Source organism: Lactuca sativa, chromosome 2 (assembly GCF_002870075.4).
Source record: "Lactuca sativa cultivar Salinas chromosome 2, Lsat_Salinas_v11, whole genome shotgun sequence".
Lineage (NCBI taxonomy): Eukaryota > Viridiplantae > Streptophyta > Magnoliopsida > Asterales > Asteraceae > Lactuca > Lactuca sativa.
The window spans coordinates 149,085,827-149,109,641 of NC_056624.2; the positions used below are offsets into that span (position 1 = coordinate 149,085,827).

Genomic DNA, 23,815 nt, shown 5'->3' on the forward strand with positions numbered 1-23,815 from the left:
TTCCATGTGTTGTTCCAAAAGAGTCGATCTGCTTTTATTGCCAAGAGAAAGAGCATTGGAGACGAAGCTGCCCTATTTACCTAAGAGATCTAAGAGACGGGAGAGTCGAAACGTATGGCTCTAATTTAGGTAAAATCCATTGACTAACTCTTTTAAGCTTCTATTCTAGATTCTTAATACATAATGTGATGAGATTACAATTGATGTTTTGTAGGATCAAAGAAAAGAAAGGAAGCTTAAGGGAAGAAGTGAGCAGAATCTAACCGTGAAGGAATGGATTTCGATCACGTTTCTCGAAGATTAGATTCTTGAGCTACTACTTAGAGTTAGAATTGGATTGCTAAGAAAGATGTATTAACATAGGTTTTTTCAATGAGTTGCATTGTAAGGAAAAAATTTTCCGCAATAAAATAAATTTTGATTTTAAATTTTATTTATTTATCCTTACAATGGCGTGTATGAAAAATTGATGTTAAAATGTTTCTATTATTAGCAATAATGAATTTGGTTCTTATTATGTTATTTATGGAAAGTTGAGAATTTACCAAATAGGGAGAGTTTCTCATCGCCCAAGTTTCAATTGGATAGAAACTTGGAATCATGCATCTTGGTTGCACGATGAATGAGAAATTTCATATTTGGAAATTAGACTAATTCATTGACAAAGTGTCAAGTGAAGGACTTGGAGATCGAATACACAAAGTTGCGTGTTGATCGAGTCCACCATAAGAGTAACAAGATATTCGTCATAATTTACTAAAGGTTTAGTAAATATGATTATACTTATAAGATTAAGTGTAAATTGATTAAAAAAGGTTTAAATCAATAGTAGAACGAATAACAAGAATCAAGTAGGCAGAAAGATAAAAGTTTCTCCATTCTAAGAAGAAGGGAGAGTACCTTTTATGCTTTATGATAGGTCTTAATGATTAAGAACCATATCTCAATTGATCCTCTAAGTGAGTCTTGGTACAATTGTATGTCCAAGAAGAGGAATCAAAGATTGAAGAAATGGTCAAATCAAAAAGTCAATCATACTTCGTTCCAAAACAAATCTTAAAGTTAAGATTGTGACATTGAGTGAATAGTATTAAGAAGGTTTAAAACATTCATTAAATGTGGTAAGTTGTGATGTCTTAGATAAGACAAAGACCAACTAGGACCAATTTATGAAGTGTTTTGTTTTGATAAAAGCTACACTAACTCTTGAATATTTGTTTGTCAAGAAATGTTTTGACAAGAGAATCGTATATGTCAAGGAGTTAGTGGGAGTCTTTATAGTCTTGAAAAGTTTCAAGAACAAATCAAATTAACCTTATCGATCATCACTAGCACACGAGTTGAGGTTTACAACCTATCGTGATAACATTATTCGGTTTCTGTGCCAATCCAATTGAGTTAATTATGCATGTGAGTTATATGAGTTCTCATTTTGAACGCATAAAAGGCAAAGCACATTAATCAATGAAAGGTACATTGATAGGAAAGGGTGAGCTGCTTGACTACTTGGAAGACATGGTGGGCAGCTGTGCTACCATAAGGTAAGAAATCAAGACTAAGAAAGTTCGGTCCATATGAGTTTGAATTTTTTGTAAACTTTGGTTTCAACAAATTCACATGGATAGGAACACATACACTGTTTAAAATCTAAGTGTCATAAGATTTCCTCCTTCATGAAAATGATTGTGAGGAAATGCTTTCACTAAGAAAGATTTTAAGAAGATAGTGATTGTAAAATTGCATTCTCGAATTCAATTATGGTTACGGTATCCCTTTCCATAATTTGAATTGTGAGGTTTGGCAATTAGTCTTAAGTGTTTAGACACACATATGAACTATCGAAGGCAAAGGTGTATAAGTTCAAAAAGCCTTGATAAAAGATTATCAAAGCATTAAGTATTAGAAACATGAACTTAAAAATAAAAATAAAAATAATTCAATAAGTATTGATTTTTGAAAGTCAAGATGTTTATGAATACATGTCGAAGCTAGTGGGAGCATAAGTGTTATGTTTTATAATAATCATCATGATAGTGGGAGCATAAATGTTATGATTGTATGATTATTAAGGCACATATTGCAAAGTTGGCAATATTAATTATAGAAAACAAGAGTCATACTTTGCAAAGTTGTAAGAGTTGAAAGGTTGTTTTGCTATAATTAAGGGAGAGAATATTATGCTTCATTTCAAATCTAAAGGATTAGGTTGAGAAATGTTAATAAACTTAGTCAAGGGTACATAGTGTGTTCTTAAAATTTCGATTATGATTACGGTATTCCTCTTCACAATTCGAATTTTGAGAACATAGCAAATAAAACATTATGCGTCGTGTCCCATACGCTTCGGGTATAGGATCGATTGCAAATGCTTTAATGTTTGACCATTCTAAAATTTTCCAAATGTCTAGCGCATTTAGAGGGAAAAGGGACTAGAATCGGTTTTGACTAAAATAATTAAACAACTATCAAAGGACAATCCAAAGTTCGACGAGGATTGGTCGCTTGTGAGTAGTTGGAAGTATAGTATTGGAAGATATGGAAATGTTCCATATTGGATGGACCATATCGACATTATTATGAATAGATAAGATTCTATTAAGAATAAGTTGTCATATGGAAAATATGGAAGCGTGTCCATATTGGGAATTGAATATTGAAAATCTATGTCTAGATTAGAAACTTTTATGCAAAGGATGTTCAAAGGAATGTACTTTGAGAGAGAGACATCATATCTAAGGAATTGGCTTGTAACAATCTCCGATAGAGGACTTTGTAATATCATTAGCAATAGTCTTTGTGACTTTGGTGCAGTAACATTACGAAAGGATAGTTGCATAGAATGTTAGAATCTAGCATATTCTATAAGTAACAAGAATTTAATATTCTTTAACTTATGAAAAACGGATTTGGAGTTGTGAAATGAGAATGATTGGAAATGTGTATAATGTGATCTATTTCACAAAGTAAGAACCATAGGTAAACATTGTGTGCATGCTAGGAGCATGGGACAAGTGTTGGAATTCAAGTAAGAAGTTGATTACCCGAAATGACAAATAATGAGTAATCAATATGGTGATAAATAAAAGGTGTTTTATTTATACTCAAAGGTTTGAGGCCATATGGGATTAGTATTATTCTTGTGTTTCACATTTGCATGTTTTTGCTTCCAGAATAATTGAGTTTATTAAGAATAATCGAATTATTCGAACGGGTCACAGTCATTCATATGTTGGAAGTAGATATGAATGAAGACTGTCATGAATTGGTGTGTGGATTGTCTAAAGAGCATTAGACATAAGCAAATGTTTGCTGCAACGTTCATGAGTGCTTATGAATATGATTTGAGCATTGGATTAAACCCACGCTCACTTGGATCACTCCATGAATTGTATCACGAGTAATTAGTGAGACGATAACATCTTATATTCTTGAAACCGAGATGTGTGAGTTGTATCTTGCGAATCGGTTGCACATTGATAATATGTAAACACACTAGTAACTTGGTGTTATAAAACATATTGTTGTGTGTGATTTGGTTAGTGAGTGCAAGCAAGCATTGTATCAAAGTTTATCCGTTCCTTTTATTCAAAGTCGAATAAAAGCGATATCTTTGGGCCCCTCGATGGCTTAGTGATGACAAACGTAAATGCTCGGCCGGGCTAGGGCTAATTTGATTTGTTCAATTAGTCAGTCGTCATAAATCGGAAATCGAGATATAGTACAAAGAGAATGATTTGAAATCATATCTCATATGATATCTAGAATGGAGGAATATATGATCCCTTATCTAAGGACACACGTATCTGATATGATCAGAGTTGACAGCGGCTTTGGAAAGCTACGATTGCAGATCGGGATCCGAAGTCATACGCAGAATAGTTGTTAGACTTATCCAAGTGGGAGACTATTGGATTAGTGTCTAAGTCCATAACTATTTTGGTATGTACTTGACCCGATGGTGCATGGTCCTTTTGGGTTGCCTTCACCAAAGCAACTTGATTGGAGAAATAAATAAAGAGAGAGAGGTTATTATGATTTATTAATATGTTATAAGAATAATATATTAAAGGAGAAATCATATTTGTTTAATTAATATTGGTCAATAATTAATTAAGAATTAATTTTGTGATCTAGTGTAATTAATTAAACTAGAGGGGCTGAATTGTAATTATGTGATAGTTGCAAAATAGGGCAATGGTTATCCTTGTTAAAGGATGGACGAATTCAAGGACAAGGATATCCTTAAAATCGTCCAAGGTCCATGAGATAGGGGTTTTCTAAGACTTATCTTATGGTTACTTGGTGGGCAAGTAACTAGATAAGGATAAGGACTGAAACCCTAATCCCAACCCTATATAAAGACCCTTAAGGGTCATGAATTCGTATAACCCTTCCCAAGAGGTCCTAAGGACGAATTCTTATATCTCTCCTCTCTCTTTATACCTTCTCCACTTGCTTATGGTGTTTGTAAGCCATTAGAGGAGTGACACTTGTGACTCTAAGCCTTCCAAAGTCAATTCAAGGAGGATTAGGATTGTTATTGCTATATAACAATCAAGGTATGTTCTTAAACCCATTTATATGTTAATATTGATTTCTATATGCTAGAATTAGGGTTTATAGTCTTGGATTCAAAGCATGTACAATAGAGAAACCTAGATCCAAGCATTAGGGTTTGTGTGAGCACATAGGATGTCTTATGACCAAAACCCATCATAATTTTCTTATCTTGAACTAGCTAAGAGTCCCTAGAAGCATGCTGCTGCATGTAGACTGACGCCTCAATGACTATAAGTGAAGCCTTAATGAACTGATTCTACCTATCGGTTCTTCCCAATCAGGCTGCTAAATTCACTTTCGTCCTGAGCTACCTTTCTCCTCTCAAATAAGTAAGGAGAGTTCTGCTTTGTCAATCTTATTCAGCAGAGGTACTTTCGGTTCTTTAAACCCCTCCTCTAAAAATTTCTCCATCACATATCATTTCATAAAAGTAACCCTTGAGACTCTCAAAAATAACCACTGAGGTCTATGGTTACACAAACTCTGTGTTTATGATCTTGGATGTGAATACCACGCGCTAAGTGATATCCAAAATTCAACACCTTTATAGAATTGACGGAGATTTTTAATATTCAAGCTTTGACTTGTTACCTAAAGAAGTCTCATTTTATTTTCTTGCGTGATCTTTATGAAATTGTCTAAAACCAAGATATTTCTTCCCAAAATATCCAGTTTAGTTTTTGTTTTTGAGATTTCTATTCTACATTCTGCTACTTACCATGTATCCAACCTACTTGTTCAACATACCACATTGGTCTCACAAGTACTTCTTCTAACGTTCGGTCTTCTTTTAAGAATCGAAGTTCGATTGAAGTTTAACCACCCTCTAAAGCCTATGTTTAAAAAGAAGCCTTTCAATGTTCATTAACAAACAGTTGATCGTATTCTCACGGGAAACCATACAAGCACTTCAAGTCTCTCTTGACTTTGAAGGAAGAGATTCGTGCCCGGGATCCTCAGCTTTATGTCATACTTGACATCACTCGCCTCCCATATACTAATTGCTTTATTTCTTTTTCTTTGGCACACTAATGCACGAGAATCATTATGATTTTCCACCACACTTGAATGTATTGATTATGAATTTTCATAATGTTGTTGATCAGTTGAGAAGTTCAAACGTACTTTTGGATAAGGATGTGTGAATTTGAAACGACTCCTAATATCATTCCTGCTGACGTCTATCTGGGGAAACCAAACTGTCATATCCCTACTTTCCAGGCGCCTTTTTAGAGATTGTATCATCATTATAACAATATTTTTTCTCTCTTGGGAATTGTATATAAAGAATTTGTGGCACTGTACCATCTTATTACCTCCCTCAAAACTCTCTCCAGAATTACAAGCAACGTTCAACTGTTCATCTTCTTCCCAAAGCTCGACAATGGCGGATTCTTCATCAATTCAGGATCAAACTGCATCGCCATCCCTGCTTTCGATCAAGCCCAACCAAAATATTATCATTCAGATGACTCCATTCTTGTATGATCATTGCATGCTTCAAGTTGTGGAGTGCCTCAAGTATTCCCCTCTCGCAATTGCTCTAACTCAGGTGGAATCTGTTCCCATGTCACTCCTATCTCAAGTATACTCCACAGCCCATTATGATAAAATCAAAGAGTGCATCTACTTTCAGGTTCATACTCACAAAACTTCAATTTCCAAAGGACGATTTTGCTCTCTTCTAGGGCTTGCAGTAGACGCCTCCGTCATCTCCCCAGACTTCATCACTACAACTCAACTGTTCAAGATGTTCTATGAGATGGGATACACTGAGATCCTTACCACCTTTACCAAGTTCAAGAAATCATGCTTACCTCCATAGTAGAATGGGTTGCTCACCCTTCTGCACAAGGTATTAGCTGAGCGTGTTGGTGGCTCTGATGGATCCAACAAATGCTTCATGACGATCCTATACAGTGTCTACAATGGAATCAATCCGGACTACGGGACCTTGATTTGGTCTTAACTAGTGCAGAGTCTGTCCTCCTTGACCAAGCATTCTGAGATTTCTTGTGGTTGCTTTTGGACCATCATCGCTCAAAGGGCAATCACCTCTCTAAATGTTCCAATCATGAAGGACTATCTGCTTTCCTCCATTTCATCCTTCCATACCAAAATGATCATCGTTTCTGATCCAACCAAGTTCTTGCACAAAGGGTCTATTCTAGAATCTATGTACCGGTCTGTCTCTCAGGAGAGTAAACTCATCTCTGAGTACAAATTGCTTCCTCCGAAGAATCCACGACAATTAAAGCCAGAGATGCAAGCTGCTTTAGACGAGGTGGATAAAACGGCTAAGCGAGGAAAGAAAGTTGTTGATAAGAAAGAAGCTCCCGAAGAGCCCTCTTCTAAACCCTCTAAGTCAAAGAAAAGTAAAGCTGACAAGGGTGAATCCTCTGCTACTAAGAAAATCAAGAAAATGGCTCGTAGAAATCTCACTTCTTCACCTTCCCATTCAGACCCGAAGGACAACCAGTCTGCAGGTGATGATGATGAAGGGCAACATCAAGGTTCGCCTAGGGGTAATACACCTCCTCGGTCTCCAACTCCTGAGGTTCTTGTTAATGATTTTGTTCCAACACCCCCTCTATCTCCACACAAGACAACCATTCAGGTCACTGTTGCTCCTCCACCCCCATCTTCAACACCAATAGTTTCCACTATTGCTCCACCACCACCTGTCATTTCTACTCCAATCACTACTGCCCCATTACCACCACCTATTTTCTCTAACGCAACCGTCGCCTCTATACCTATCATCACTTCAACCGTAGATTCTTCTGTCAAAGTCAACACATATTATGTGGGGGCGAAGACTGAAGAATCTCCTAAAGTCACCACAGAGCCTCTTTCACCAACTCCTTATAATGATTCTAATCTAGTTTTTGGAGGAGCTGATTTTTAATGTGATTCTACATACTATAGTCCCTACCAAATTCCCAACGAGGAAGATGACTCATCTCCCGCAACAAAGCAACACATCGATAGTGTTCATGAATAGCTCGATAGCCTGATCGCTTCCACAACAAAGTATAATGTTGTTGTTCTCAAAGCCTTCATGGATACCGCCATGAACCAATACATAGAATCCATCGACAAATGTACTGTTGCAGTCGATGATTCTACCTCTCTGTGCAAACGAGCCTCTGCTGATGTTAAAGATCTCATTCAGGACTCTAAGGTTTTTCTTGACTCTCTCAAAGGTCATGCTGATTCCAATGCTACCAAGCTCTCAGGATCCATTGATTTGCTTTCTCAATCTCTTCAAGCGGAGCATACCAAGTTTGAAACTGTCAGGTCTGACCTCTCTGCTGACAACAAGACTTTCTTTTCTTCCATCGAATCTCGGTTCGAAAATCTCACTGTTGATCTTCTCATGGAAAGACAACTCAAAGATGATCATGCTCAACAGACGGCAATCAATGCAGTGCAGCAAGCAGCACTTGCTAAGGCTGAACACGAAGTTGCCTTGTTGAAAACCGAACGGGCTGTTTTTCATAGCTGTGCTTGGGATGTTTTGTCTCAGCTACATACTCTGCTTCAGGCTCATGATCCTATTCTCACGCTCACTATTCACAATCATTTGACCTCCAAACTTCTTCCCTCTATTGAACTCTTACGCAAAATGAAGGGTGTTTCGGAGAGAATTGTTCCTCAGCAACAAGGGGGAGAAGAGCAGCCACAACCGAAGGTCAAAACCGAACCGATGGATAATGTAGCTTCGGGTTATCGTGTCAAAGAAAGGAAAAAAGCGTGTTATTGGAGAAGATGATGAGGATGAAAAAGATCAAGCAACTATTTCTGAGATCTTGAATCGAAAGAAAAAGAATGAGGATGATGATGAAACTCTTCAGGCAGCTAAGGAGGCTGAGGAAAAAGAAAAGAAGAAGAAAGAAGAGGAAGATGCATTAAGTTGCAAGAAGGTTTTATTCCCTTACTGGACAAGAGAGACACTTATCAGGGAGGCGATAGAGTTTCCAAGCACTTACTGGCTGGAGCCTGTAACCTCTTTTAACTGTGAAAATACAAGGGACTCATAGTTCGACATGTCGATTACTGAAAGGCATTTGTCTTTCACTGTTTTGAGATGACAGTTGAGTTTAGTCAGCCTCAGTACCTAACCTGGAGTGCTTAGAAAATTACTATGGTTAAGGTGCTGAAACCATCATTTGTGGGAAGTTTGTCAATGTTTCATTCTGGATAAACTGAGGATCAAATAACTCAGTATCCATTATCTCCCTGGCAGATCTTCCTAACTTAAATCATCATGATTGGATTCTACTCTTCAATATTTTGCTTACTAATGCAACAGAGTATGAACCAATCTTAGGACATCTAAAAAGGATGCTGGCCTCTTATATTCATGAGGTTGCGAAGATGGATCAAGAGGTGGCGAATGTCATGAGGAAGAAACCGACGGCGAAGCCTACTGTGAAGCCAGGAGATGTCAACAAAATGACTCTCGGTCAGATTGATCCTGCTCACCTCACTGTGATGTTTACAAGAGCTAAAGGTCAAAGATTCGTTTTCGCTCTAGTGGACAAACATTTGTTTTCAACAGATTGCCTGAAACACATCATCGACATTATTCATCGGTGCAAGGCAAATTCTGAGACTGATAAGAAGAACTTCACAGACATGCTTCGGTGGTACATCACTTTTCGACAAACTCTTTTAGCCATCATACCGAGCGTGTTCAAGACTATCAGTAAGTCTGTTTCAGATCAACTGAAGTAAGCTCTCAGCTCCATTGACGCAAAGGGGGAGAGTGTTGGGTATTATGTGTTGCGTCATGGGCTGTTCTTTTGTATATCCGATATTGGGCCTATCCAACCGTGATTATAGATTAGGGTTACGTATTATATATAGTGCATGAATGTATGCCTTAGAAAGAGAGTCATTGATTATGTTTTGCATTGTAACCCTAAACACCTCTACAGTCGAAGTTCTTAATCGAACTCTTCTGAGGTGTCAAAGTTTAATCATTCGACATCATTCAAACCATTCTTGTGTTATTTATTGCTTCATTTGTTGTTTTTCTGCTTGAATCTATCGATCATTAAGGAATATTATTCCAACAGGCCATGTCACTCGGATTCCAATTGAATCCGGTGTCACATGTGCGCCCGACAAAGACGTCTACCTCGCATGCACAAAAATATTTTGAAAAATCTATATCTTAAGCATACAAGATCCGATCTTTACCCCCTCCATATCTATGTAAAGATCTCAACTAGTACTATAACTTTCCTTTAGGTTGTTTTGGCTAGTTTTGAATTTCATATTTTTACCTAACATGGGTATAAATAAATGATTTTATAAAAATCCTATCTCTCTCGTGTGGATCCCATTTTTGGCATTCTTTTTCCTAAAGTTCTTATCTCAATGAGTACTATGATTCTTGATAGTTTCATTTTATTTACTTCTTTTCCTAGTTAACTTTTAGTTCATTCCACCTTATTTTAGTTAATATCTATGCATATTTTCCCTTTTTGTTATTTTTCACCATTATTGGGTACTTTCTAGTCTTTTGATCTTAATTTCAAGATTTATCGAAGACTTTTCGACATGGAGGTATGGAAGGAGTGTGGGACCTTTGTAGGCTTGCGGTTTGCTTGTGGACTTGAAGTGGTGCGATTGGGCTTGTTGTCAACATGAACAAGAAAGCGAGATGGGCTTAATTTTTGGATAAATAATGATCATGAAGTGAAGAGGAATCGAGATATGGAAGATTAAAAGAGCAATTGAACATCTTGGAAGAGTTTGGAATGCATAATTGGGCTCTCAAGAACTTGCACAAATGGGCTGGATCATGGGTGAGAAGAGTAAACTATTAGTGCCAATTAAATGGGCCAAAGAGCCCATTCAGCAAGACCCACACGACCCGCATGGATCCTCAAACAGTCTGCATGGATAGTGCTGTGAAGAATCTAGATTTTTGCTATAAGCCTCTATTTGGGGAAAGTTGGTAGGATCTTTTTGGCCAACTTTTAGATCCTTATTTGTGACACTTTTTACTGGAGTTTTTGAGGTAGAGAAGGGAGAACACATGGAAGAACAACACACTTTTTCTCTCTATAAGGTTTTGAAGACTTGGAAGCTTGGAATATTTTTTTTGTTTCATCTTTGCATCTTGAATAATATTTGGTACCTCTAAACCACTTTGTATTTCTTTCATTTTGTCCATTCTTGGCTTGATTTTTGTTTGGTTAATTAGGGTTTAACCCATGAATGATTGGTTGCTTTGAAGACTTCATATTATCTTGTGTTTGAAATTTATGGAAATGTTTTTTAGTAAAACATCTTCTTCTATTTATTTGTCTTTGATCAGGCACTTTGATAAATGAATGCTTATTTTGTTGACTAATTTCTTGGTTATGTAATGGACAATCAAATTAGTAAGCAACAAATGCTTTCTAGGTTTGTGTTCATTTCAATTAAACCATGGAAATGTTTCCTCCGTAATCATAATGTAAGCATTTGATTATCTTTTGGACTTTGAGACTCTTAAAACTTAAAGCTAATTTATTTTCATAAGATTATATGCTTCATTGGTTTTGTGACTTTAATTAAGGGAATGTGTTTTGAGTTCCTCTAACCATTTTAATAACAAAGAAGAGTTAAGGTAATTTGTACTTATGAATTGTTATAGGTAAGTTAAAGTAACTCACAAATGTTGTTCCATTTAGTCTAAAGATAAGTCAACTATGTCATCAATGTGGTGTATTCCAAAATCAACCAACTTTAGTTCATTGAACTTAAACCAAATCATCTACTTGTTTATTTTCCATCTCTATTCTAGCATAGTTTTAATTCTCCCAAACAATAAAAGACTTAACCCCCCCCCCCCCCCCTCAATTTTACTTTTATTTTGTTTTAAAAGTATTTTGAGAATTGATTTTCATAGAGATATAAATTGAACCAATCTTCGTGGATACGATCCCATTACCACTATACACTATTTTAGTGTGTAATATTTAAGGTATTTATTTTGTTGGCCTCGACAACCACCAATTCTACTATTTATAACTTTATTCAAAACTTAACCAATCTCTACCTATCGTTTCAACGTCGTAATAATTATTTACGTGACTGATTTTACTTTTTACAAAAAATTATAACTCCTCCAATCGGATTCGGATTTTTCCAATTTTATATCCTTGGAATCACGTCGACAAGTACTTTCCGAATATATTAAACATTTTAAAAAACATTACAACTTTTTGGACGCTTATTGTTTAGTCTACACATCAAATTATTTCCAAATTTAACAACATATTTGATTATATTTATTCACAAGATCAAACATTACAATACTAAACTATTGCATTTATCTATCTTTATCTATTCCTACTATTTCCTAACGGTGGTTGGTGATGGAAATTTTCTTGATTGTCACATTCTCCCCTCGTTTTAAAAATTCCGTCCTGAAATTTTATCTTATCGTCGGGATTCCTTCGAACAAGTGAGGGTACTTGTTCTTCATTTGTTCCTCACGTTACCAGGTATACTCATGTCCTCACTTAGAGTTTCATCATACCTTGAATATGTAAATCTGACTCCGCTTGAGTCATTTGGCCACTATGTCCATAATTTCAACTTGTTCCTCGAGGAAGTTCAACTCAAGAATTATTTCGATTTCGTCGAGAGGAATGGCAAGTTTATCATCGGAGAGACACTTTTTAAGATTCGACACAAGGAAGACGTCATGTACATTATTGAGCTCTTGGGGAAGCCTAAATTCAATAGGCCACTAGACCAATTCATTGGAGGATTTTAAACGGTCCTCTCTAACTAGGGTTTAGCTTTCCCTACTTTTAAAAACTGTATAACTCATTTCCATTGAGAGACCTTAAGCATAACACTATCTCCAACTTGGAATTCGAGGAGTTTGCATCTTATATCAGCATAACTCTTTTGACGATCACGTGTTGCCATCATGCGCTTGCGGATTTGCACTATTATCTCAATCGTCTTGTGGATAATCTATGCGCATGTTCCTAAGGTGTTTCCTGCAAAATTATTGGGTATTTGGCTATCGCCAACTTCCATCCAAAAAAAAGGATATCGACACTTCTGACCGTATTAAGCTCCAAATGGTGCAGCCTTGATGCTCGTGTGATAGCCATTATTGTATGAGAACTCGATCAACTAAAGATGAGTGTCCCACGCATTTATGAAATGTCTCACATATGCTCTGAGCATGTCCTCAAGTGTTTGGATAGTCCTTTCACTTTGACCGTTGGTCTAAGGATGATAGCCCGTACTCATATCCAAACGAGTACCAACAGATTTATATTATCTTTGCAAGAATCTGGAGGTAAATCTATTATATCTGTTAGGTTTAATAGATAGTGATACTCCATGCAATCTGAAAATTTATCTAAGGTACGTCTTGGTCAGCTTCTCCATCTTATATGTGTCTTTTATTGGTAGGAAGCGGGCAGACTTGGTTAATCCATCGACAACTACCCATATAGTGTCGTAACCACTAGCAGTCTTAATAAACTTGGTCAGAAAATCCCTTGTGATTTGCTCTCACTTGCAGTCAGGTATTTCCTCATGTTGCAACAATCCCGAGGGTCGTTGATGTTCTTCCTTGACCTTGGAACATGTTAGGCATTTACTTACGTAGGTCACAATTTCATCCTTCATGTTCGGCCACCAACAAAGAGTTTTTAAATCTAGATACATCTTTTTGATCCGGGATGGATGGAGTACCTAGTCCTATAGGCCTCCTTTATGACTAATATTTTGACATCTCCAAACTTTGGAACCCATATCTAGTCCATGAATTATCTTGCTCCATTACCCCTAATCTTCAGTTGCTTTTCCATTCCTCTGATGCCTTCTGCCTTGATGTTTTCTTCTGCCAGAGCCTCGAGTTATGCATTTCTAATCTGTGACATTAGACAAGATTGTATAGCCAGTGAAAGTACTTTGACTCTACGAGGCTTAACTCGTTCTTTAAGACTTAAGGCTTCGACTACGACGTTAGCCTTGTTAGGATGATAGTGGATCTTAGATACGTAGTCATTAGGTAATTCTAACCATCTCTGTTGTCTCATATTGAGTTCTTTTTTTATCAGAAATGTGTTAGAGACTCTTGTGATCTATGTAGAATATACATTTTGCCCATAAAGGTAATGACACCAGATTTTTAATGAAGAAACTATAGCTCCCACCTCCAAGTCGTGGGTGGTGTAGTTGTTCTCATATGTCTTGAGTTGTTGTAAAGCATGCGTTATGACTTTTTCCATTTGCATCAGTACACATCCCAATACCTAAAGTAAAGCATCACAATACACAACGAAATCATCAGTAGGCTCCGTAAGGGATAGTATTACTCTATCGTTTCATGTTTATTTATATAAAAATACTAATATATTTACAAATATGTTTCGATAAATCAGTTTAATCAGCATGTATTCACCCCCCCCCCCCCCGGTAAAATCTTTATAACCGTAAAAGTGGGGTTATGAACTCACCCTTGACACAAGATATCATTAGGGTAGGGTTGATTCGAGCTCAGGACTCCAGGGAACCTCGGGATCGCGGTAGCTCTAAGAGAGAGTGAGAGAGAGTGTGTTGTGGGGTCCATAATGAAAATGACGACCCTTTTATTTATAGTTAAGGTTCTGATGTGCGTATGGTAAAAATATATGCACGCGTTGCACATGATTATCGTGGCTCCATCAGGGAGTCGCCACATGTAACATCACTCGCAATCTGATCGAATCCTCGATGTCAGTTGCGCATCTAGAAATGACGTGCACCTCGCGTGCACAAAAATATTTTGAAAAATCTATATCTTAAGCATACGAGATCCAATCTTTACCCCCTCTATATCTATGTAACGATCTCAACTCGTACTACAACTTTCCTTTAGGTTATTTTGGCTAGTTTTGAATTTCATCTTTTTACCTAAGATGGGTAAAAATAGATGATTTTATAAAAATCTTGTCTCTCTAATGCGGACCCCATTTTTTGCATTATGTTTCCAGAAGTTCTTATCTCGATGAGTACTACGGTTCTCCTATTTATGACTTTAGTTAAAACTTAACCAATCTCTATGTATCGTTTCGACGTTGTAATAATTACTTACGCGGCTGATTTTACTTATTACAAAAATCATAACTCCTCCAATCAGAGTTTGATTTTTACCAGTTTTATATCCTTGGAATCATGTCAAAAAGTACTTTTCGAATATATTAACCGTATTAAAAGACGGTACAACTTTTTGGATGCTTATTTTTTAGTCTAAACATCGAATAATTTCTAAATATAATAACATATTTGATTATATTTATTCATAAGATCAAGCATTACAATACTAAGCTATTACGTTTATCTATTCCTGCTATTTCCTAAAGGTGGTTGGTGAAGAAAATTTTCATGATTATCACACGTACCAATTCCACCCCTAGTATCAACTATCTTGGAAGGGGTAAAACAATCCCATAGAGACTGTTTCATTCCTTGCTTTTCATCGACACCATATGTAACAACCCGATATTTCAGGGCAATGTAATGACTAAAAGTCTAATATGATAATCCCTTTGTGAATTAATAAGAATCACATCAAAAATGAATGTTTAAAAATCTCACTTTGAGTGTACTAAGTGGTAGATATCGTAATAAGGTTTCCAAAAATATAAAGAACACTAAAATCCGAGTTATAACGAAGAAGTTATGACCAATTTAAGAACCGTAGCAAATCCGGTAAAAAACTGTTAAACATAAAACGAGAAATTTCAACAAAACACTTTTCAACCTTAGGTGTCTAAATGAAAGTCGTAGATCTCCCAAAACCCTAAACATACATAAAAAGAACGCCCAAATCTGACTTCATATGAGGAAGTTATGATTTTTCGAAGTTTCGGACATAACAGTAGACAACTAAAAACTCGAAATAGAGATCGAGCGACTTTTAGCCAATGCGACCTAAACGATAATCGAAGATCTCACTAGTACAACGGTAAAAAGACTGACAAAAATGGACATCATATGAAGAAGTTATAGATTTCTAACGGACTTTTCCTATCTCGGCCTGTTAAAAATATAATATAAAAATTAGTCAAAATTAGCCGACGAAGTCTAAACGAGAGTTGTAGCGCATAATCTCACCTATGCGTTCATATAAAGAATGTAAAAATCGGAGCTCGTATGCGAGAGATATGAATTTCTAAAGTTCGAGACATGAAAAATGAAGCTGTCAGACAGCTCACGACGTGATCCTGTGACTGATGGGTTCCAAAGCTGGCAACAGACATCTCGTCAATAGGAGAGGATAAGGATCGACCTCACGACATAAACAACTCTATTCTCACATCGTGAGACCCTAAAAGATGGCCTATAAATAGAAATCAAGGGTGTTCAGGGTTTAGTTGCTCACTTCTTCTCTTTCATATGCTTTTGCACTGCGTTCAATCCCTCGAAGCCATCCCGAAGTCCCAGTTTTCATATCCAAGTTCCGAAGGAAGTTTTACGCTCCCGAGATTCCCGAGAATCCCAAGAAATCAGCTTTCTCTAGTCAAAGTTCTGCTCGAGTTTTGTCTCCCCTTCTTCAAACTACCAAGTGAGTTCATACCCCCATCTCTACACTATTAAATACTTTTTAAATGCTTTTAACACGTTATGGGGGAGAATACAAGTAAACACACGGCTAAACTTGTGTGAAAACATCTATCTTACGTTATACATTTTGATGAGTTCAAAAACTCTTAGATCGATTAGATCTTTCACAAGTACAATAAAAGAAATCAAACAATTTAAGAACAATATGAGAATGAACACAGAACATAATCAAATATGTGCTTATGATTCAAAACTGAGTCACGCCTCAGCAGAGCTCGATGAAGAACTTTCGTTGTAGAGGCGAGCTAGGGTTTACAAAATTATGAAGCAAATAAACAATGAAAGCGATAACTACTAAGTCTGCATGCATGCAACTTATATACTAAACCCTAGTACAAAATAATGCACGGTTGGACAGGCCCAATACCGGCATTCAAACTGGGCTAAGGACCGAGCCCATGACGCAATCTAATAGACTCAACAATCTCCCCTTTGCGTCAAATGAGGTGAGAGAAGAGTCTGTCTAAACTGTATGTACCACCTCAACATGTCATTGAATAATTTCTTATCAGCAGCACTATTCTGATCGCACCTCTGAATGATCTCCAAGATATGCTCAAGGAAAGACGTTGAGAAGAGGTGTTTGTCAACAAGAGCGAACAGACATTTTTGACCTTCGCCCCTAAGGAACATAACTGTGTGATACTTTGAATCGATTTTCCCCATGATCATGGTATTAACAATGCCAGCTCTGCCCATAGTCTTGATCGTTGTTAGCTTGTGTATGGCAGAAGCAATCTCCTGGTCCATCTTTGCTACCTCATGTATGTAGCAAACAAGAATACGCTTGACATGATCGATTATTGGTTGATACTCCAGAGGATTCGACAAAACAATATTAATGAGGAGTATCCAGTCATGAAGATTAAGTTTTGGTAGATCAGCGAGGGTAAAATGGTAGACTGAGCCTTCGGTTCCTCGAGTCACCCTAAATTTGACATTAATAAATTTCCCTGGTGAATAGGGCTTCATCACCTTGATTGTGGTTATTTTCTTTGAGCTCCAAGTCAGGTATTGGGGTTGAGCAAACTCCAAGTAAAATTCCAGAAGATCCCTATCTACCTTCGGGTATGGGGATGGAATAGCAGCAGTTGAGTTGAAGTAGTGGAAGATAAATGCCTTTCGAGTGATTGGCATATCGAACTGTGCATCCTTGGAATTTTCAAGATCAAAGGACATTATTGGCTCAAGCCAGAGAATACTTGGCTCATTAATTGCAGATCTTTGAAGCGAGTCTTTTGTCCACACAGGAAACATGGACTTTTTTTTCTCTAGGAGCTCGGCCTCCTTTCGCTTTAGCTCTAGCTCAGCTTGCTGTTTCTTGGTGTTTTCTTCCATTTCTTTTTCAGAAGCGATAACCTTCTAGACGGGTTTCTTGGGATTCTTAACATAGACATCATCTTTATTGTCTGTGTTGTCCTCACCAATTTTCTTCTTCTTTTTGTCTTTGTTACTGAATGATGCTTCATTACCATTCGGTTCAGCACATGGTTTTGATCCAGAAGGAGGAGGTTGCTTTGACACTTTCTCTCCCCCTTGTTTCGGTTGGACCCCGGTCACTGGAACACCCTCGATATGGCTAAGAACGTCCAGTGCCGGTCTGAGCTTGTCCGCCAGATGACGTCTGACAGTGATAGTGATGATTAGATCATGAGCCTCAATAAGATGAAGAAGGATGGAGTGAACATCTGCAGCAGAACTCCTAATGACCTCCCTTTCTGACTTGAGGTCATTAATCTCACCATTAGCAGTACGCAGCTTGTGTGTTTGCAATTTAAGCTGGGCAGTACGTCTGTCGAGCTCATCCATAATCCAATTTTCCACTGCTAACTCCGCCTCTAGTTGAGTTAAGCATTCGTTGACATTAGCATGGAGCGTTTCGTTGGCTTCTTCAATTGCTTGGCGTGCCGCTTCAAGGTTCGAGCGCTCAGATTGAAGAGACCTTTGAATATTCTCTACTGAAGCGTTGACAGTTTGAGCATTTTTGGCAGTAGCAGCCTGCAAGCAGTCTAGAAATAAGTGAGCTTCGGAGACTTGTTTGTCGAATTTTGTAGTCGCTTCCTTGCACTCCTTAGTAGAGGCATCAACGGCTAGAGAGGCCTGTTGACATTGGGAAGTGGAGGCTTCGATAGCCTTGGATGCAGCAGATAAAGTAGCATTCTGTTCGGTGACGACCGAAGAGAACAAGGCCTTCAAGGCAGTATCAGAAAATACACCAGAGGAAGAGGATGAAAGCAGTTGATCAAGCTTATCGTTTACTGCCTTGAGATGACGTTTTGTAACAGGCTCATCGTCATCATCATCTCTCTGCACTCGATAAGGACTGAAATGTGTGGAATCGAATTCCAAGTCCTCACCGCCTAAAATAGGTGTTGTTTCAGTACATTGTGTGGGAGATAAGGGTTTTGAAGAAGGTGGAGGTTCGGTTGTGACAGGAGGTTCGGTTACAAGTGGATTGGGAACAGTAAAGTCAGGTTTTGTGGTAGTAGTGGTAATGGTTGTATCTGTGAAAATGGGAGTGGGAATAGGAATTGTAGTGAATGGTTGAGAGGTGGTAATTGGATAGATAGGAGGGATGGAGACTGGGATTGTAACAGGTGGAGGTGAAGGAGGAGAAGAGCGAACCAGAATTTCTAGAGTATGGGAGCGAGGCGGAGTATCACCTCGGCCCGAAGCCTCTTCATCAGTGCTTTCGCTCTCAGATTCAGAAGGAGGAGCATTCTTCTGCTTAGGAGGGACATATTCTGAATCCGAATCACTGGAGGATAGAAGAATAAGTCTCTTAGCGGGCTTCTTCTGCTTTTTCGGTTGAGCCTGAGAAGTAGCAGCTTTATCAGATTTTTGCTTCTTGGGGGTTTTCCCATTGGTTGGTTTAATGACCGATCCCTCTTTCTGTGTTTCAGGCTTCTTACCCCTCTTGGCTGGCTTGTCAGCCTCTTCAATTGAATGAACCATAGCCGATGTAAGCTCTCTTGGACCAACAGATGGACGCTTCATGTACAGTTGAAGAACGTTACTCGACGCTGAAATACGACCGAGCATTGCTTCAGGAATGGGTCCAATAAACGAAAACTTGGTTGGGTCAGTGACGATGATTTTCGTCGTATGAAAGGTAGCAATGGATGAGAGCAAGGAGTCCGCCATTATTGGAACACGAAGACGATCCATTGCCCAGTTGGTGATGAGAGACCAGAAACACCCACATGAGACCTCAGAATGTCTGGATGAAGAAACCAAGTTGTGAACCAATTGCTGCCAGATAATGGACCCATAATCTAGGTTAAGTCCATTGTACAACCCATACGGCACCGTCATGAATGACTTGCTTGCACCATCGGAGCCAGCGCTTCTCTCAGAAAGTCCTTTGAACAATAGTGTAAAAAGGCCATTCCATTGAGGAGGAAGGTAGGACTTCTTGAACTTCGTAACAATGGTTAGGGTTTCGGTATACCCCATCTGATAGAACATAGAAAATAGTTGACCAGTTGTAATAGAGTCAGGGTTTACCAGAGATGGATCTTGAGAAAGACCAATTAGGGCACATAATCGATTCTTGGAGATGGAGGTCTTCTCATCGTGGAGTTCAAAGTGAATCCGTTCATTAATATTGTCATAGAATGCAGTAGAGTAGACAAGAGACAAGAACGACATGGGAACAACTTCAACTTTTTTCAGTGCGTCGACGAGTGGTGAGTATTTGAGACACTCAACCACATACATCATATAGGGCTCATAGATGAATGGATTAATATCAATGATCAGGTTCTATTGGGGTTAATGGTGAGAAGCGGTTGACGAACTGAAGTATCGTGAACTGATGATGAGTCTGCCATTGTAGTAGCTTGGAGAAGATGATGAACAGTTGTAGAGAATCACCGGGTTTCTTTGAGAGATTTTGGGAAGTGATAAAGGTTGAGAGTGTACCGTTCCAATTCCTTTTATACGTACAAGGAAGAGAGAGAAAAATACGGCTGAAATCTTGGATTATCTCAAAAATAGCGCCTGACTCGATAGGTGAACAGTTGGCATGCCGAAGATGACGCGAAAGAGAGAAAAGACGTTTCCCTTTTACACCCCCTTTCATAAAACTCACTTTTTCAAATCGCCAAACCGTTTGGATAGCCATTGAGTCAGCTTCCACTTTATCCCAATCGTTTCTCCACACGACGTTTGAATCTTTGTTGCCTTTAGCGTTTGAATTATCATTCTGAACAAAACTAGAATTTGGAAAATTAAAAATTTTCGTGCAGAGGGTGTAAAAGACAAAGAAATAAAACAAAATATTAGGGATAAGTTGTGATGTCATAAGCAGACATAAGACAATTGATTCTGGGAAAAAATCACTTCCTTCACAGTCAAAAGAGACTGTAGCACATGGTTCCTGGTAAGTAAAATTTATCTAAGTATTTTGCATTTTTGGCCTTGGACTCGGCGAGTTGTAGGCCCGACTCGCCGAGTAGAGACGGGTTTAGGAGCACGTTTAAGTTGGTGACTCGGCAAGTCCACATTCTAGACTCGGCGAGTCCCCGCTGTCTGATGAAACCCTAAATTTCAAGGGTTGCACCCTATTTAAACCAACCTTATGCGCCCCCAACCTCGCCCCCTTCACCCTCAGAGCTCCCAACACCGTCCAAACCCTTATTCCTTGAGATATTGAAGTGCTTTGGTGTGTTTCTTGAAGATTTTGAGAGAAAAGAAGAGTAGATCAAGAAGAGAAGAAGGAGGCCAGACATCCTTGTGTTATCTCAATGATTTCCTTGAGGTATAACTCAGTTTCCCTCTGTTTTCATGCTTATATTCCTTTAAAGCTCCATTAAACTCCTTCTTGAGCCATTTCCAAGCTTGATTTCGAATTAGGGTTTGTAATAAGTTGATTAACCCTTAGATCTAGGCATGATTGAGCTCCAGGAGCTCAAATCTACTGCCTTTATGGAGCCATATTGCATGAAAGCCCTAGATCTACTCTTTTAGTGCATTTTGAGCCCTAAAACCTTCATTGGTGTTTATTTACACGTAAAGTTGGAAACTTTACGTGTCAATCAGGCCTTAGAAACCCAGATCTATGCATGACATGAGCTAGATTCGAGCAAAATCACGTATATAGTTTTTGCATGTGGACAATTCGGCGAGTCGTTCATCGGACTCGGCGAGTCGAGTCATGAGTCCCCGAGTTTTCACCCTTTTTCGTGGTTGCGGAGTGGGGTAGTGAGTCATGCGGTGTGACTCAGTGATTCGGAAGCCAGACTCACCCATGAAGGAACTCGGCGAGTCAATTCCCTGAATCGGCAAGTCCAAGGCAATCTTCTTGCCTCAAGAACAGACTCAGCGAGTTATTCATACCACTCGGCGAGTCGCAGCATAGCATGTTCTTCGGATGAAGATGAACTCGACGAGTTGTTCATACAACTCGGCGAGAAGGATGAAGGACTTGGACTTTGGTTCAGAAGGAAAAGTCGTCGAGTCAATGCCTAACTCAACGAGTAGAGACGTGAGTATGGTCAATCAAATGAGTAGGGACTCGGCGAGTTGGTGAGCCAACTCGGCAAGTCGGGTCAATTGGAAGATGAATTTGACCTTGACTCTTGGTTTGGTTAGGGGTAAATGGTCATTTTACCGTGAGGACGGTTAGCAGTATTTGACTAAGTGTTTTGTGGGAATTATAGTCGGAGGATTTCCGGGGCAGCAGCAGCAGAAGACAGTTAGTTCCCACGCAGACCAGTAGCTACTTTTCGAGGTGAGTTTCCTTCCAGTAGGAACGGGTCTAAGGCACCAAGGCCAGACCGTATAGACGATATGATAGTATCGGAGTGTGGGCAGAACCCGTATCTCTTAGTTGAGATCCTCTTGGGAATTTGTACTCTAACGATATTATGTTTTTTATAAATGTTTTTCAAGACATGCGATAACTTTTATGAAATGCTATGATCGATGAACGTTTTATTTCTAATGTTTGCTAAGTATATGTTTTTAAAAATGAAAATTTTGGCTCGTATTTTTGGGACATTACAAGTTGGTATCAGAGCCCTGGTTTGAGGGATTCGGACACACCTTCGGGGGTGTTTGAACTCAAATTGAGGGATTAAAAGATTTTGAAAAAGAAAATGTTTTCTAAAAGGCTAAGTAAAGGGTTTTAAGAAAGGACAAAGTGTGTGATGTGCGCGACCGGCCAAGCTCAAGTAAGTATTCCCCAAAGTACCCATACAAGCTTATGTTATGTTTATCAGTTTCAGTAGAACAGCATGCTAGAATAGGACTAAGGATCTAGGAGTGATGCCTTATGTGCCTGCTTTATGTGCTTTAGTGTATGAAAAACTGCATGCTAGAATTGAGTAGATAGCAGTAGGATAGCCTGTTTAGGTTATGCCTGATACTACGAGTTTAGCATTGTATGTTAGTTCAGTTTCTCTCTACGAGGATAGAGTTGCTTGAGATTGTTTCCTTTTATCCAAATGTTGTTTGCCTTGTGCTATGTGGGCTTTGAATGATGGGAGTTAGCTGTTAGGTGAATACGTTAAAGTCACATGTGATCAGGGTTGAATAATCTCAGAGTGTTGGATTTGACCCTATTGCGTAGCTCTTGTTTGATTCCTAACCGTTGTAGGGATGAGTCCCTTACTCGAAGGATTATCCGAGCCTCGTCACATGTGATTGTATTCAGGTAATAGCTAATTGGCATCATAAATAGACCTTCAGCAGCTGAGGGCTGGGTTGGGTGGAGTCAAGGCAGTCCTTGGAGAAGGTACGGATAGATGTGTAAGGTAGTATGGGCCCGTACTACAGAAAGCAGAGGATCCGTACCCGAACCGAGGAAGGCTAAGATAAGACCAGGGAACTTGTAGTAGGTGTGATCCCTCCAGAGGTATCAGTATCGCTAACGGTTATTATTTATGTATTTTAGAATGGTGGTACTACGCTCGAGGCCAGCAGTTGGCAGTACAGGAGAGGTATCGGGTTCGGGATCAGGTTCCGAGCCAGTAGATGAGGGGCTACGCGAGTTCATCGCGTCAGAGATCACCAGAGGCATCCTTGAGTCGACCCCCATTATCTTCGAGTCGAACAAGGAAGGGATATTGGAGCTGATGGAGGATCGCCTCCGGGCATTCAGGAGCGACATGGCATCTGGCCAGTCGGGATCTCGCACACTATCCTTTAAGGACTTCAGGGGAAGTGGTGCGCCAGATTTTCACCGGCAAAGGACCCCATAGCTTCCAAGCGATGGATTGCAGACATTGAGTCTGCACAGTTGACTAGCTTCTGCCCTGAGGGGTCGAAGGTGAGATATGCAGCAGGATGTTTACGAGACCGAGCAAGGGATTGGTGGGATTCCATTGGTGACTCGTTGGGAGCCTCGGCTGTCGAGGCTATGACCTGGTCGGACTTCGTGACTAGGTTCAGGGCAGAGTTTGCGCCGGATGTCGAGCTTCAGCAGCTGGCCAGAGAGTTCTTAGACATGAGACAGATGACGGAGACTGTGGCGGAGATCACCGCTAAGTTCCGGGAGAGAGCATTGTTGGTGCCCCAGTACGCGGGTGACGAGGACATGAGGAGGACCCGCTACCATGACATGCACCGAGCTGATATTCGGGAGCATCTCCGTTTTTCAGCTTGCCCACCC

The 23,815-nt window shown here is 39.1% G+C and overlaps 1 protein-coding gene across 1 annotated transcript; it reads left to right on the top strand.

Moving 5' to 3' along the window:
- Positions 1-6,679: 6,679 nt before the first annotated feature.
- LOC111909657 (pollen-specific leucine-rich repeat extensin-like protein 4) lies at positions 6,680-7,468 on the top strand. The gene has a single exon (XM_023905436.1). The coding sequence runs from the start codon at positions 6,680-6,682 to the stop codon at positions 7,466-7,468; it is 789 nt and encodes a 262-aa protein (XP_023761204.1).
- The last annotated feature ends 16,347 nt before the right edge of the window (positions 7,469-23,815 follow it).

Bases quoted from the DNA above. Each gene is read 5' to 3' on its own strand.
- LOC111909657 (XM_023905436.1), top strand. From the start codon at position 6,680: ATGATCATCGTTTCTGATCCAACCAAGTTCTTGCACAAAGGGTCTATT.